Source organism: Xyrauchen texanus, chromosome 27 (genome assembly GCF_025860055.1).
Source record: "Xyrauchen texanus isolate HMW12.3.18 chromosome 27, RBS_HiC_50CHRs, whole genome shotgun sequence".
Taxonomy (NCBI): Eukaryota; Metazoa; Chordata; class Actinopteri; order Cypriniformes; family Catostomidae; genus Xyrauchen; species Xyrauchen texanus.
The window spans coordinates 23,726,179-23,744,043 of record NC_068302.1 but is presented as its reverse complement, the minus strand read 5'-3'; the positions used below and the strand labels follow the sequence as shown (position 1 = coordinate 23,744,043).

The window sequence follows — 17,865 nt, the reverse complement described above, 5'->3', positions numbered from 1 at the left end:
TGTGGTCATCTATCCTGTCTGACTCAGAAAGGACTGATCTGGTAAGCAGAGGGCCACTGCCTATAAAGGAAAACTACACATTCCCTGAAAAACCTGATGGCCTAAGCTTCCACTACCAATACACCTACAGAAAGTTAATTAATGGGGAAAAAATGTAAGTGGAGTCGCTCACTTATTCAAAAAGAAATGATACTGTCTACAGCTTCTGCTGCAAATTGTTCTCTAGAAAGTACACAAAACTGGTAACAGAGGATCATCAGGATTGGGTATAGGTGTGCTACTGTTACATTTAAAACCGTAGAAGGGTAAAATCATGCCAGGCAGACATTGGTATGTTGTAAGCAACACAGCTACAACTAATAAAATTGATAAGGGGTGTGTTAGATTTATAGTGTGCGAATAATCAAGCATTGACAATATTCTATCATATTGGCGGCACCGAGGGGGCCCCCAAATCAAATTCTGCTTAGGGCCCCATAAAGGCTTGGGCCGGCCCTGCTCTCTGGCATCGCCTTTATATCGACTTCTTATATATTTAATACAAATGAGTGTTTATCACGTAGTTTGCATATCTTCCTGTGTGCCGACGTGATTGTGTGACGTCACACCTGCATGTCGGCGAAATTGTTGGAATCGACTTCAAATGGCACTTTTCCCATTAGGAAGTTGGAAAATCCGAATTTAATGGAATGCAGCATTAGACCAGACGAGCACGTGTACGAACGTTCCACGTAATACGAATTATCAACTGTTTATAGACCTTCGAAATTCCGGTATACTGTTAAATGTATCTTTTTTTTCTTTTTTTACTAATTTTCATAGTTCTCAAATCGGAAAAGTTGTATAAAGCTTTAAACAATTTTGCACAATGTGCAATCCAACATTTCTAAACAGCTGATTTTTGTGCTGTAATTGTGGGAGTTGTAGTTCTCAATCTTCGCTCGCTCGCAGCGGCGCTCACTCTGGATCCCCACAAAGAACTATATTACCCAGTAAAGTCCTTACACTGAGAGACGGTAAGGCGGAGGGTGCCGGGTGAGCGAGCTGTTATCGAGGGAAGATGGTGGAACCTGTAGCTGCAACGTGCACGAAACTCCTTCCTAAACATTTCCAAAAACCGTTTCCATCACAACCTGGCATTAGATATCGGTTACCTGGGGACAATCATAGATAATAATTACTAAAACTAAGAAGGAATCATTCGCTCTTTGATTCGGGTGGGACTCCTGTGTTGTGATAGTCTGGGAGAGATTTCTCGGCTGGGATTGTTGACAAACAGTTTACTGCGTACATACTATTTTTATTAATATTATTATTTATTCATAAACCGCCTCTTTGGGGCTTCGGTGCTGTGGTGCTACAGGCGAGGCTGGACCGACTGTCAACATGCCACGGAGTAAAAAGGGGAAACGCGGCGGTACCGGTTCAAGTAAAGGTGAGTTTAACCTTTCAATCTGTCCGTTCATGCACTGTAAACAGGCGATCAATATGCTATAACAACGCGTGATCATTACAATGCATGGACAGTTCGGCTATACTGGTGTATAATTACAGTATTTTAATAAATATTTATAAATCGGGCACGTTACCTTCATTTCAAGTGCCATTTCTCTTCTAAACACACTCCCTGTGAATAAAGCATTATGATAGTAGATTGATGCATATGGGTTGCCTTTAGCAGGGATGTATGAGTAAAAGGATTGACTGTCAGGTCCATTCAGTCTACAGCACCATGAAAGGTGAAACTCGAGTAAATTCAGCCCATGTGCCGCGGAATTCAGGCCTTTCCGAGCTCATTCTGCTCCGCTCACTTGAACTTTACGATTAGATGAATGTTTGATTATGTTCTATTGAAACGGCAGATTTTCTCGTTGTTGCGGTGAGATTTATTTTTAAAAGTAAAAAAAAAAAAAAGCAAGTTCCCGTTAACTTCACGGTCTGAGCAGTTAGAGATTCCTGTCACGTGCATCGTCAGCACGCATTCCCTGTGCATTTGTAAAGCCCGTCCAACCGGTGTTATGTCTAAATCGGTTTCCCCGTAGTGTCATTAAAAATTAAAATTATGGGGGAACAGACTTCGACAATAACCTTAAAGGGAAGTATAGGGGGACAGACTTCAAACTTATGTTAAGGGAAAACATAGGGGGACAGACTTTGACACTAACGTTAAGGGAAAACATAGACTTCGACACAAATATTAAGGGAAAACAGGGGACAGACTTCAAAACTAACGTTAAGGGAAAATATAGGGGGACAGACTTCAAACTTATGTTAAGGGAAAACATAGGGGGACAGACTTTGACACTAACGTTAAGGGAAAACATAGGGGGACAGACTTTGACACTAACGTTAAGGGAAAACATAGGGGGACAGACCTTGACACTAACGTTAAGGGAAAACATAGGGGGACAGACTTTGACACTAACATTAAGGGAAAACATAGGGGGACCGACTTTGACATTAACGTTAAGGGAAAACATAGGGGGACAGACTCTGACACAACATTAAGGGGGAACATAGGGGGGACAAACTTCAACAGTGCCATTAAATATAGGGGGACAGACTTTGACACTAACATTAAGGGAAAACATAGGGGGACAGACTTCGACACTAACATTAAGGGAAAACATAGGGGGACAGACTTCGACACTAACATTAAGGGAAAACATAGGGGGACAGACTTCGACACTAACATTAAGGGGGAACATAGGGGGGACAAACTTCAACAGTGCCATTAAATATAGGGGGACAGACTTTGACACTAACATTAAGGGGGAACATAGGGGGACAGACTTTGACACTAACATTAAGGGAAAACATGGGGGAGCAGACTTTGACACAAACATTAAGGGGGGACAGACTTTGACACAAACATTAAGGGGGAACATAGGGGGGACAGACTTCAACAGCGCCATTAAACATAGGGGGAACAGACTTCGACACATCGTCTCTTCATAAAGTTCAACCATTTTTAAATATTTAATGTAGCTTTGTACTCTCAGAGACATCATTTGTGAGGCAAAACATGTGTGGAAAAACACTTTGGTGTGAAGTTGGAGCCAAGGTTGTGCTGATGTGTCACTTCATAGACTTCAATGTATTCAGCAGCACTGACACAAGTCATGTGACATCCCCTCAACTTTTTGAAACATCAGTCACTTTTACACATTAATAGCTCTTCCACTCTTTTCTCTCCATGATAAACAAGGTAGACTTTCGTGCCGATTCTGAAGTAAACGAACAACATGCCCCTCTCATTCAGTCGGTCGGTACTTGTACCAGGCCATTCAGTTTGTTTATGAATGAGAAGTTTCACGAATGCCGCTTCTTACTTTACATGCACCGCTGAAGCAAGGCACGCTATTGGTCATAGCTGTAACCAATCAAGAGATCTGCCTTGGTTGCACCACGATTGCAAAACTCACGATTGGCTGCTGCTGTAATCAATCATGAATCAATCATGAGGGTGTAAGCGACCTTAACCGCTGATGTTGTTTCACAATGCGCAGCCGTCAGCAGTGAAAAAAACTATACACATTTGTTTATTTGACACTATTTGACTTGTTTATTCAAAGTCAGATCATTACCATGTTTTTGTGAAACCTTGCTAGCAACACAGTCAAATGGTTATATTAATATTTTCCCGGACAAATCTTTATTTTTCCAGGACATTTAGGTATTTTTCTAAGTTCCATTACTTTTCCATGACTGCAAAAACTGCATTGCAAAATTCCAGGTTTTCCATGACATGAGGGAACAGACTTTGACAGCACCATTAAACAAAGGGGGAACAGACTTCGACAGCGCCATTAAACATATGGGGAACAGATTTGACAGCGACAAATGCTGAAGAGTTGAGTCTGGATGACAAGTTCTGTGTGAAATTCCTGTGTCAGCAGGCCTTGTCCCACAGCTCTAGTTGAAGTCAAAGTTCACTGATAAATGAAATTTCTCTCATTTACTCACCCGCTTATCATTTCAAAACCATATGATTTACTTTCTTCTGTGGAAGTCAAATGGAGAATTTTTGAAGAATTGCACTGTTCTTTTTTTATTTGTATTTTTTTACCATATGTTTACAATTAATTGGGACTGAGGCTTTCAAGCTTCAAAAAGCATCCAAACAAACCATAAAATTAACAAATGTCATCTGTATGACTCATGTACTGTATTCCAAGTCTTCTGAAGCCATACAATAGCTTATTAGGAACAGACAATAAGGTACAGACTGAAATTTAAGTTATTCATGCTTTAAGTTGTTGTGCTTTAGCCATTTTGCCACAACTTTGGAGGTATACTTGGGGACATAGTCCGTTTGGAAGACTCATTTGTTATCGAACTTTAACTTCTTGATGTTGCTTCAATATAGTGTAGTCTGTTTTTTTATGGTGGTTTTGGAGCAGTGGCTTTTTCCTTGGGAAGCAGCATTTAAGGTTATGTCGATATAAATATCAGAATCAGCTTTATTGCCAAGTATGCTTACACATACAAGGAGTTTGTCTTGGTGATGGGAGCTTCCAGTGCATAACAATACAAAAACAATACAAAAACAGCAGCAAGACATAGATAATTAAAGAAAAAAATAATACAAATAAATAATTATACATATACGTACATACACTCAGACACACACCTACATACATACTCACATACACACACGTAGTGCAAATTTAATACAAATCTGTTATATGAAGAACAAAATACAGTATATTATGTACAGAGCAATGTATGTAATGGCAGAACTGGATATGTTGGATACTATAAATAGACTTAACCGTGTATTGCACATAATTATTGCTCAATGGGGCAATTTTAACTGTTCATGAGATGGATAGCCTGAGGGGGAAAAAAAAACCAATTCCTGTGTCTGACGGTTCTGGTGCTCAGAGCTCTGAAGTGTCAGCCAGAAGGCAACAGTTCAAAAAGATAATGGGCTGGGTGAGTGGGGTCCAGAGTGATTTTTACAGCCTTTTTCCTCACTCTGGAAGTGTATAGTTTTTGAAGGGGTGCAACCAATAATCCTCTCAGTAGTTCAAACTGTCATCTGTAGTCTTCTGATGTCTGATTTTGTAGCTGAACCAGACAGTTATTGAAGTGCAGAGGACAGACTCAATGACTGCTGAGTAGAACTGTTTCAGCAGCACATATATATATATATATATATATATATATATATATATTTATATATTTGTCTACGTCTGCCTGTTTCCTCCAGTATCTTCACAAGGTCCCTTGCTTGATTGATTTGCACTTTTCACACCAAACTACGTTCATCTCTAGGAGACAGAAACCTTCCAAAAACATCTCCAACATAAAATGTATACATAACTAATTACACATACAAACACAACAATAACTAAAGGTTCGCATAGCATGCAAACATAATTTTAGTAATGAGATTTCACAGAATGATTTTAATTCTGTGCCATTTGAGACATAGAGTCTCATGCATTTGTAACAGTCACCAATCACATGTCTCTGTCCAAATATAAATAAATTTTTGCACCGATCTGAGCTCAATCTGATTGGTTTAGTGTTCAATGACACTACATTTCCTATGACATCATCTGATCCAAGAATGACAACTTGTTTTCAGCTAGATTGCAAGATACCAGATAGCCAGATGCTGTGTGCACTGTGCACATTGTGCTTTGTTTCAATTATCTAATGATCTGTTTATCTGATTACCTTTTGTGTGAGCTTGTTTGAAAGATAAACACCTCCTTTAAGTAATGGTATGAGATATTTTATGTTCTGTTTATTTTTTGTGAAGTTGTAAGCGAAAATGGGCAGCACTTTGGTCATAATGCCTACATGCGTTGTAAAGAAGAGCTTCAAAGTTTTTAAATAATACCTATTTTGTTTTGGTCAAGGCTGTAATTATTAATATTTTGATAATTATTTTCTTCTCCAATGCCTGCCGACGGGCCCATCAGAGCTTAAGGAGGGTTAAGAATCGATATCGATGCATCTGAAATTTTTTATTTTAACTCCCCCCTAAATCTTTCCTGTATGTAGGATCTTTTCAATAATTTGGTTGATTCAGTTCGCAAAACACGTCTGAATGGCCTTGCTCCCAATTTATTGTTATTCCTGGGAAAAAAATCAAACAGTAAAACTCAATGTATTTGTCTTCCACTGAAGAGGGAAAGTCATATAGGGTTAAATGATGAAAGAAATAAAAATTTTCGGGAGACTAACGTCCGTTTCGCACATACTCCGTTTGCGGTGCGTATGCGTTGCGTATGCGGCGAGTATGCAGTACAGGAGCAGCACGTGCTATAGTGCTTTCACATATGCTGTGTTTGCAGTGCGCTACTGATCCGCAGTTTCTGTGTGCCACAAAATCAAAAATGTATTAGTAATTTTGATTTTAAATCCGAACGTTAACTTTGACATTGTTTAAGACATTGAAACAGTATGAAAATTAATTTTAATCATTGTGATTCTTTGTTTTACATGTAGTTTGAGTTGTTGACAGAAGAAAAACTATCGCGTTATATCTTTTGCTAAGAAGGAGAAGAACGAGATGCATTTGGGTTCACTCAGTCAAACGAGGCAGGAGACAGTTTGGTGCTTGTCTCAGAACTTCGACTTTACAGTGACCGGCACCTAAAGTACTTTCGGATGAATGCCGAACAGATGGATAATCGCTTTCTCTGGTTAGAGCAGACATCACAAGGCAAACCACAACGTATCGTGCGTCCATCGAATCATATATGATGCCATTTTGCAACTTTTGGGACTATAATCATACTTTTTTGTTTTTCTTGACCCTGTAATTTAGTAACTGTAGAACACATTAACTGAAATTATGCGTATATGATGAAATTATTACAGTTTCTTGACAATATATGTCTATTTTAATGTGAACAATGCGCTGTCACTTTAATTCACTGCGGTGCAGCACAGCAAAAATAGACTCGGTCCGTAAACGATCGCTGCACTGCTGTATACGCACCGCAACTGGAACGGATCGACGGACTGCATCCGCGTGCAGTGTAAAAGCTCTAACCTGTTAACATGGGAACGGAAAAAAATACGCACTGCATACGCACCGCATACGCACTGCAAACGGAGTATGTGTGAAACGGGCGTAACCCTTTTAAAATGGCAAACTTGAGCATTGTGAGTCATTTAATCTTTCTCTTCCTCCTGTTCACTGTGAGCAGGCTCACTCCGACAGGAAGTTCTTCAGCTGCAGTTGTCAAAGACTGCTGTGCCACGTCCAGGTAGCGTGACATCTGATCTCTATCATTACCTCATGCTTCTCATCCCATTAATGTTTTCTTCATTAAAGAAAGCTCAGCTGCATGTGAATGTCCATAATATATCTAATATTGTTTACATTTATCTTCCTTCGCGTGTCTGGATGTTATTGACACCAGAACCAAATTCCATAAGCATCTGTCACCTCAAGTCAGGTGTTCAAATCTGTCCTGTCTATTGGTGTTTTTTCTCCACTGAGTGACTAAGCTTTTGGAGAGTTCTGGAACTCGTGTTCAAATATTTGGACTAATATTTCATCCACATTTGGACTTGGCTGAGGCTGTTGTGGGGTGTCTCAGAATTCCCAACCATTCTAGACTCCTCCTACACATGCCATTTATTCTATTTTAAAAATGTAGCTGATTCTCAGATGATCCAGTGTCTTAGTATGCTGATGCATGTATTACTACAGCAGTTCCACCCAGCAAAAAAAGTAATTCTCTTGTGCTGTCATAGTCTCACTTTTTAAAATGACTAAAGTGATAGTTTGAGGCCTTTTCTTCACAGGACATACTCCTGTTATTTATTCTGAGTGTATTCAAAATGTGTTTATGCTTGAATGAGTATCTCACATATGCCATGTTAGCAGACTGGCCTCAGTTTCTGTCCCCATATCTATGCTGTAGTTTAGGGGTTGGTAAAAAATAGATTTTCAGATGCATCGCAATCTTCATTTGAACTATGTTTATATTGATTCTTTAATCCCAAGATCTATCTTTTACTCCATACGTAACCCACCACTACAATGAGATGAAATCACTCGCATTTGCAACCAAATTTCACACTATGCGACTAAAATTTATATATTTGGCAACTGGCTGGTAAATGTTTAGATTTCACTCAACAGTGATTGTGTAGTATAGTGGAGTATTCAGCAGCGAGATCCTTTCACTGCTTCTTGAGAGTAGAAATTGTTCTGTGTAATGCATGTCAAAAGATGAGATCAATGCAACCCATTTGTCATTGAATAGTGTCTTTTTAATACACTTTCTGTTCTCTATCGTCAGTTGTTGATCAAAAAAGAAACATGCATAGCTCAGATGAGATTAAGCAATTCTCTCTCGTTAACATGATGCTCAATTTCAGATGCTGTTTAAATAAATGCCGATTTTGTTAAAGAGAACGTGCTGGTTTGTGCTCAACAAATCAATGTAAATACTTGTAAATAGTACAAATTATTCAGTTAAACTATAAACATGTAGCAAAAAATTATATATGAAATATAATATCTTATTTATTGAATGAATACATGGATTTGTACATTTGTTTAAAAGCCAAAATGTGAACATAATGAGAAACTAATAAAATATAATTAGTAAAATCTTATATTTTCGAAATGTACCTAGGTCCCATTAAACCAAATTTTCAGGGTGATTTTAGACCATATCTAGTAAAACTGTTTGAAATCAGAAAAAGAGCTTTATGCGGTGCAGTCTAATAGTTTCTAGTGGATTGAATAATTTCAAAAGTGTGAACTGCAAGAACATCCATGCAGAGATTAGACTAATCATTTACTAAAAAGATCTGTTTCATTGGATACATGATCTAGGGTGGAACAGTGAAGATAGTGAAGACAGTGTGATTGGTTTAGGGGATATCAATTGGAGTGGTGGTGGCGTAGTGGGATAATGCACACAACTGTTAATCAGAAGGTCATTAGTTCGATCCCTACAGCCACCACCATTGTGTCCTTGACATTTTCAAATTAAACTAAATGGCAAGTTGTAAAATATCTAAACTCGGGGAACTGCCAGGTTTTACAATCCTACAGGTGTGTTTTGTTTTTTTGAGCAATGAAGTCAAGGCAAATGAACTCTTTGGATAGCTGAAATACATCTGATCGTTCTCTAACACGCATCCATTCTCATATCAAACCTCTTGATCAAATCCATTCTGTCCGTCTGTCTCTATCTCAAACCATTCAACTAATCTTTCTGCATTCAGTATCTGTGTATCTTTGTTCTCTCATCACAATTGATGCTGTAAGCACATTCCTTTCTGGATGGATGGATGAATGAAACTTCATTGAAACTTCTCACTCTTTTTATTTCTCTCTCTGTCTCTCTGTATCAGGGAGGAATGGGGGGAGAGGGGAGTCTGGCTTGAGTGATGATGATGTAGCCTCTGAGGTGCTCAGTCACTACAGCAGTGCCAGCGAGAGTGCATCAGTCTTTGAGGAGGGCACAGGTATTGACACAGTCACAAACCAACAATAACATACATACTGTACATGTACTAAACACAAGCATCCACTCGATCATACACTAATCACAAAAATGTATTGGCACACATACACACATAAATCCACTCATATTTACATTGTAAGCACAAAACGAACACACTATAATATGCATTCACACATCTACATGCTGTGCAGGTGAGGTAGTGGAAGAACAGACTGCTCAGGAAGAAACGGAAGATAAACTGAAGCAATGCATTGACAATCTAATGGACAAAAGGTATCAATATGCTCAAATACATCTTTAAAATACTTAGCCAGTAATGCATGCAACGCACAGTCAGTTACTGAGTTTGGAGTGGTATGGCTGCAAATCTGAATTACTTTTTAAAAACAAAATATGTATGTCATTATTAACATCCTGTTTGTTTATGTATCTGTTTTTCTGTCAGTGCTAAGACACGTCTGGCTGCGTTGGAAAGTCTGCGCTTGGCATTTTCCTCCAGAGTCTTGTACGACTTTCTGTTAGATAGACGTTTCACCATCAGTGACTGTTTGGAAAGAAGCTTGAGAAAAGGTGAACATTAAGACTTCTGTATACGCATGGTTCCCATGATCAAGGACTGATTAACCGGGCCGATTGGGCTGTTTCCCCCATTTGTTCGGCCGAAGGTGTGCTGGATGACAGCAGCGCGAGCAAAGACAATCAAGTGCACGCTCAGGAAATCTGCGTCTTACAGGAGCAACGTGTTTATTTGAAGGACTACAGAGAACAACCTTTGATTTACAAAATGCTTTCAAACACAAAGATAAGGTGCAGTTTACCCTGGCTGTGTACAAATCTGATGGTTTAAATTCATATAAGAGACAGCGTTCGTGAAACAGTATAGAGGACTTTTAAATGGTTAAGTCCTGCATGCATTTAATGTTTAATTATAAAGAGAAAGGTGCCTTAAAGCCCTAAATATGTGCACGGTAACCATTTGTAATATTTGGTTAAGCACGTGAGTTCATGAACTGTTATTGTGCTGTTTGTCGGGACTCGGGAATAAAGTACCTTTATTGCCATGGATGCGTTAAACACAATCTCGTATAGCAGAGAATAAAGTGCACAGTGAGCTATGAACCTAAATGGCACAATAGGCCTAAATAGATCTTCAAAAGATAAATAAAAAAAAAAAAGTCACTGCCTGCAACATAGTATCCAACCGAATCTGCCAAGTGTCCTATAGCGCATAAAAGTAAGTGTAGTCATGTGATGTGTCATAGGGTGCTTACATGGTGTACCGGCCCATGGGCTTCTCAGTTCTTAATCCATCTTTGCCTATGGTCATGGAAAACAGGAAATTATCAGGAAGATTTGGCTGAATAAAGTAAATTATAATTTTAATATAATTTATGGCTCTACAATTGCTGTTTGAAAATCACACACAAATAGAATGGAAAATATTTACATGAAAATTAAAATAAAATAACCCACTTTTTTATTAGGTTTGTTTTAAGGATAGTTGATCCAAAAAGGTAAATTCTCTCATCATCATCATCCCAGATGTGTATGACATTATTTCTTCAGCAGAAAACACATTAAGATTTTTAGAAGAATATTTCAGCTCTGTAGGTCAGTACAATGCAAGTGAATGTGTACCAAAATTTTGAAGCTCCAAAAATCATGTAAAGGCAGCATGAAATTAAGCCATAAGACTCCAGTGGTTGAATCAAGCGATTTGATAGGTTTGGTTGAGAAATCAATCAATATGTATTTTATGCTAGAAATTCTTCTCTCTGTCCAGCAGGGGGCAATATGCATGAAGAATGTGAATCACCAAAAACACAACAAGAATGTGAAAGTTAAAGTGGAGATTGAGCAGGGTGGAGAATTTATAGTAAAAATGGATCCGTTTCTCACCCACACCTATTGCTTCTGAAGACATTGATTTATCCACTGGATTTGTATGTATTACTTTTATGCAGACCTATGTGATTTTTGGAGCTTCAAAAATGTTGCACCTATTCACTTTGTATTGTGTAGAACAGGGGTCGGCAACCTATGGCACGCATGCCAGCATTAGCATGTGGAGGGGTAATCACTGGCACACCAGCAATGGCGAGATGGTAGATTATTTATATAAATTCCGCACCTGCATTCCAATCTACATCTTGATGGAATCCTTCCTCATGATCACACAACATGCTTTCATGAGCTGAATGGGATGCTAAACAAAAAGTTAAAATGTGACGAGTCTGCAGTATACCCAACAGACTCGTGCAGAGTGTGCAAGACATTCGCACATCACGAGCCAGCAGCTTCACAAGCCAGCAGCTTCACTTTCGGTTAATCAAGGAGTAAACGTGCCTGTTTTGCTTCAGTCGGTTTGTGCGGATGACCACCTACATTCCGTGTTTCATTTTTGCTTTGAACAACACGTGATGTTATGAGGAAAACACCCCTATTAATCCTTGAGATTTCCTACCCAGCAAACAGGTAGTTAAAGACACCTAATATAAAGTGAGACCAAATAAAGAAATTAAAAGACGGTACAAGGTAAGGGCCATTTTCACTTTGTAATTTTTTTTTTTACTGCTACGCATGTACGTGTGCGTGATTTATCTGGAAAAAAAAGCCCTTTCAGACATGCACACAGACCTGCGATATCTTGATCTTGGCAATTGAAGTCGGCTGGCTGATGTTATTCATGTGTAAACAATGTACTATTTACTATAATATTTGTTTAATCTAATATTTAGATTAGAAAGGTCACCATAGCGCTGTTTGTCTCTGTAGGTGGAGGAGAAGAGCAGGCTGCTGCTGCTACAGTTTGTGCTCTCCTGTGTGTGCAACTCGGGGCCGGAGTCGAAGGCGAGGAGGGCTTCAAGATTCTCCGCCCCATCCTCAGCTCCATCCTGATTGACAGCTGTGTCAGTCTGTCAGCACGACAGAGCGTGAGTGGTGCCCCAAACATTTTTACCTTTCACATCCGTTACATTTGTAAAAGTTCTAATTGATCAATTAATTTAATTGTTTTCCTCTGTCTCTGCATTTTTGTCAGTGTGCTCGAGCTCTGGGTTTGTGCTGCTATGTGTCTGCCTCAGAAGATTCAGAGGTACAATCCGTTCTGATTATCTTACAAAACCTGTACCAAATTAATAGATTTGAGCATATTGTAAAATGCATATGAATATTTAGAGATCTGCATGTTTGATTAAGTATGATTGTTGTTAAATGCACTGCTTCTTGACATTTAATGTCTCTTTGTCTTAGGACCTGGTGAAATCTCTTGGACATTTAGAGAGTGTGTTTGTAGGTGCGTATCCTCTGGGTGATGGCACTCTGCCTTCTGTCAAAGCCGGGACCCCTGCTCTCCACAGTGCTGCCCTGAAGGCTTGGGCACTGCTCTGCACCCTCTGCCCTGCATCTTGTATCAACAGCATTCTTAACCAGTAAGTCTGCCACTCAAATACAAGAAAACAGACATCTATATGCATTGAATCAACAATTCAAAAGCTTAATAGTAACCTAGTTGTTTTGTGGCCTGTTTCCCTGCAAAGTCATAATCTAATGCAAGTCTGAAATCCAAGTCAATGAATTAATAATGGCCTTGTTATGTTTTGGCTAATGCCTTTATCAGGTTATACAGCTATGTGATAATACCTGATTGAGAGTAAAAATATCTTCTATTGTCTGTAATATGATCTCTCTCCCTTTTTCAGTCACTTGCCGCGTCTGCATGCATGTTTAGAGAGCAGTGAGGTGAACTTCCGAATTGCTGTGGGGGAGACTATTGCTCTACTCTATGAACTAGGACGTGACATTGATCAGGTGTGTATTGTAAAGTGTAAAACAGTATTGTGTGTGTGTGTGTGTGTGTGTGTGTGTGTGAGTATGTGGGTTTGATTGCAAATGTAATGTGTGTTGTTTTTTTTAGGAGTTTGAGTACGAGGACTGTGATGCGTTGTGTAACAGTCTAAAGAGTCTTGCGACTGATGGAAATAAACATCGTGCTAAAAACGACCGCAGGAAACAGCGCTCAATCTTCAGAGAGGTGCTGCATTACATTGAGGTAAGAACTGTGACCTCATTGTGAACATCCTGACTGCTTGTTTTGGATCATATTAGTTAATAATGTTGGTAGTTTTTATCAGCAAAGCATACATTTCTAATAATGTGACATAATGTGAAAGCGGAGACTTTGTTGTACCAAAAAAAGACACAATATTTGCTCAATGCAACTTCGATACATTGCATAATTTAAGTTTTATTAATTCAGCAGATTTGAGTCACGAATGTGAGATCAAACCTTGCATTTCTTGAATTCAAGCAGATGGAGGGCTATATCTGGGGCCTATAAAATGAAGATGGGAAGACCTAAACTAATAATAAAAGTGATATTGTTAGTATATTTTACATTTTGCCTTTTTTACATTTGAATTTTTTTTTATTATTTTTATAGGTTTAAGAGTGGTATTTTGTAACAAGACCATAGTAAACACATGTAAGCATGGATCTTCACAACCATGGTTAGATACAACGTGATTTCTATATATATATATATATATATATATATATATAAATATGCCATTTTTGTAATTATAAACAGTAGACCTACTTTAAACACATGTAAAAATCAATAAATACAAAATATAAGTTGTAACATACATTAAGTATATTCCCTCTCTCCCCTGTAGCCTATGATACCTTTAATAGAGCTGAATTAGTGATATGATAATATTTATTTTCAATCTATTTCTGCCTTAAGTACAGTTAGTTTTACTATAGTAAATTCAAGGGTGGTGATGTAGAATTCTGTGCCGAATTCAAAGGCTTTAAGAGATTGCGTTCCTGCTACTCTGTCCATTGAGACGTATTCGTCTACAGAGCCATACAGGTGCATTAGCCGAGGTTGTGCCCCCATCTGTGTATTTGGCACTGCTAAACCAGATACTTCAAATGTGTCGCTAGACTTCAAAATCAGATGAACCGTGGTACAAATGTGTACCAACCAGTATAATTGAGGACCAACTGACATACTCCAAGTCCAAATAAATGTTTTAATGCAAAGAGGAACTGGATGATAGATTTTATTATTATGAGTGATAAACGCCCCCATTTGTAACCTAATGCCCCATTCTCTACTAATTTGCTCTCAGCACCCCCCCTGGCAACCTTTGAACTACCCATGGGGGGCAGAACCACCTCCAATGAGAACCCCTGCAATAGTCTAATCATTTCCTTTCCTGTTTTCAGAATGATGATTTCACCGAGGAAAAGATCAAATTTGGGATTGAGACGATATACATCGATGGGTGGATGCGCCACAGGATATATGATGCCTTTAAGGAGGTGCTTGAGTCTGGAGTCAGACACCAACTACAGGTGCGGAGGACCAACAGCATTTGCATATGTATTACTATAAACCTTTACTATGTATTACTGTGTAACTTTGTAGCAGATCATATTCGATTTTACAGGCTAACATTTTAGTCATAAGCTTCCTAATAGATTTGTTTTCTCTTATATGTGGTATAATATTTCAAGTAGAATGTTTTTTTGTGTGTGTAGTTTAATTCATTGCTGAGGGATATTTTTGGTCTGGGCCCACCTCTCATCCTGGATGCCTCTGTCAAAGCCAACAGGATCTCCCGCACAGAGAGGGTAACCTTTAAAATTTGCACATTTATAGGGATAGGTCACCCAGAAATTCTAATTCTCTCATAATTTACTCACCCTCATGCCATCCCATATGTATATGACTTTCTTTCTTCTGAAGAACACAAACAAATATTTTTAAAAGAATATTTCAGCTCTGTAGGTCCATACAATTCAAGTGAATGTTGACCGGACATTTGTGGCTCTAAATATGAGAAACAGATCAATATTTAAGCCTTTTTATTTTACTTAAAATCTCCACTTTCACGTTCTTTTACATTTTAAAAGTGAAGATATTGATCTGTTTCTCACCCACACTTATCACTTCTGAAGATATGGATTTAACCACTGGAGTCGTATGTATTACTTTTTTGTGAACTTTATGTGATTTTTGGAGCTTCATATGTCTGGTCACTATTTACTTGCATTGTTAGGATGAAAAAAGCTGAGATTTTCTTCTAAAAAAAATCTTTGTGTTCTGCAGAAGAGAAAAACCCATACTCATGTGGGATGGCTTGAGGGTGAGTAAATGAAGAGAATTTTTATTTATGGTTCAACTTTCCCTTTTAAGTGTAATAAATCATGGACTGTAAAGAATTAATTTTAGTTTGCAGAATAAAGTCAGATTTATATTTGATTTATAAGAAGGGCTGGGTGATTTTTATTTTTTTATTTTATAGATTAATTTGAATTTACGTTTTGTCACAATATCAGCAAACACCATAGATGGATATTGCCCAAATCTGATCATCTGTACGTGTGCGTGCTCCAGATGAACATAACAGTTTAGCAACATGGAGTCCGAATTAAATGTACTGTAAATAATATATATAAATGTGTAAAATATATATATATATAAATGTATATTGCTGCATGTGCCACATGCTCTCACAGTGCGGATGAAGTGGTGAATGCACAATGCAAAAAGCTGTTTAGGCCATTTCAATCCTAACTCAATCAGTCGTGCAGCCTTAATGGATACCATAATGATGTTTCAGAGGTCAAAGTGTGCCGGTTTCACAGCATTTGTTTTTTAATTTTTCCATGTTCATTTGTTTCATGTATGTAACACAAGTACATTTCCTGTTCTAAACTGGTGGGAAAAACTTGTTTAGACTGAATTTTCATGTCTATACACTATTAGCAGGGGTTTATGATTATACAATTTGTATAATATGCAGTGAGTACATTCTAGATAAAGTTGATCAAATCTAGATAACTTTCTAGATAGACTTGGTTTGGGCTAGGAAGTATTTAGCAGTCTTATTGTATAATATTATTTCTTAACATCTGGGGTATTTTAAATGAATCTGATTTGTATTTATTTATCTTTGACACAGCGTTGACAACTTCCTGTGTGGTGCCTTTGTTTTTTTTACACTACTATTTTTATAATGAACACAACTTTGTTTTCTCTAACCAGCTTGCCTTGCATTCTAATAAAGAACATGTTATTTGAATCCTGTTGAAGTGAAGTTTTAGTTGAGTACATTTTAAAATGATAAAATCTGTTTGGTGGGAAAAAAAATGTTTTTTTTGCCGTATTGCCCAGCCCTGTTTATAAGTAAAATTATTACAATTTCTCTAAATAAGTGAAGCCCTGCAATTATTTTATTTTTATTTGAATATTTGTACAGTATCATACCAGCAGGAATCTTATTTCCAATTCAGAAAGTATTTTCCTGTCTTGTATAGCAAAAGTATGTTTTTGTGTTAATTTTTATATTCTTTGGTTTGTCTATTAACAGCATCTGTTTAACTCTGCTGCATTCAAAGCTCGGACTAAACTAAGGAACAAAGTGAGGGACAAACGTGCTGATGTGATGTGAGGATGCAAAGAAACAAACACTACATCCTTCCGATTCACTTGACATAACTCTGCAAACTGCCAAGCCAGAGACTTGACAATGGAAGTGTGTGTGTGTGTGTGTGTGTGTGTGTGTGTGTGTGTGTGTGTGTGTGTGTGTGTGTGTGTGTGTGTGTGTGTGTGTGAGAGAGAGAGAGAGAGAGAGAGACTGGGCGCGCGAGTGTGCGCGCGTTTTGTTTTTTTTAACATCACACTGTGGAAAAAAATTAGGAATACTACAATTAAACAAACATGAAATATGGTATATTTTATCCTAATGATATTGCAACAACCTCTTGTAAGGCTGTATTAAGCTTTTCTGTTAAAACCTATTGTACCGCCTCAATTAAAAGTGTTTTTGGGGGGAAAGGATCATTTTTAACAATGAGACATTACAACTTTGTACAGCTCTGCAAAGTGAATTCTTTCTAGTTTTTCTATATGCATCTTAAAAACCGACATTGAACTATGAATTCTACATGTAAACAAATGAAGAAAAAAAAATACATCTTTGACTTCTTGTGAATTTCTCACTGCCACTAAAACAGCCATTGTTTTGCATCCTAACTCTACTCTGCTGCTAAAATAATGAGATTTTATTGGCCACATCTCCCAGTCTGAACTGGTCAGCTAAGGTTCTTGCCGCCCAGTTTGTTTCTGGAGGTGTAGGTCATGTGTCGTACATTACCAAAAGCCATCTTTGAATGGTTTGGAGAGAAAATACTGAAGGAAAGAAACCATAAGAAATATGGTAAGAAAAGTGCCGCTATCCTTCACAGAGTTGGAAGTGAGCTTGACAGAAATTGTGTTTGTACCAAGACTTCATTGCTTTCAATAAAACACAAATTATGAAGAAAGTGTGTGATCTTTATTACTGTTCTTGGATTATATTCAACAATATAAAGGGGCTATTTTTTATGGAATGGT

General features: G+C 37.9%; 1 protein-coding gene across 2 annotated transcripts; it reads left to right on the top strand.

Moving 5' to 3' along the window:
* The first annotated feature begins 1,039 nt into the window (after positions 1–1,039).
* Positions 1,040–17,786, top strand: ifrd2 (interferon-related developmental regulator 2). 2 transcript variants are annotated; one of them, XM_052094418.1, is made up of 13 exons: positions 1,040–1,435; positions 7,173–7,232; positions 9,343–9,456; positions 9,647–9,728; positions 9,901–10,025; positions 12,231–12,388; positions 12,496–12,549; positions 12,708–12,886; positions 13,157–13,265; positions 13,372–13,506; positions 14,691–14,819; positions 15,006–15,098; positions 16,841–17,786. In XM_052094418.1, the coding sequence occupies exons 1-13, from the start codon at positions 1,387–1,389 to the stop codon at positions 16,919–16,921; spliced, it is 1,368 nt and encodes a 455-aa protein (XP_051950378.1). In that variant the 5' UTR covers positions 1,040–1,386; the 3' UTR covers positions 16,922–17,786. The 2 variants fall into 2 exon arrangements, with proteins under 2 accessions (XP_051950378.1, XP_051950379.1); XM_052094419.1 differs by lacking the exon at positions 7,173–7,232.
* Positions 17,787–17,865: the final 79 nt, after the last annotated feature.

Bases quoted from the DNA above. Each gene is read 5' to 3' on its own strand.
- ifrd2 (XM_052094418.1), top strand. From the start codon at position 1,387: ATGCCACGGAGTAAAAAGGGGAAACGCGGCGGTACCGGTTCAAGTAAA. The intron at 12,389-12,495 runs GTGAGTGGTGCC...CATTTTTGTCAG, and splicing joins GTCTGTCAGCACGACAGAGC to TGTGCTCGAGCTCTGGGTTT. The intron at 13,266-13,371 runs GTGTGTATTGTA...TGTTTTTTTTAG, and splicing joins TAGGACGTGACATTGATCAG to GAGTTTGAGTACGAGGACTG.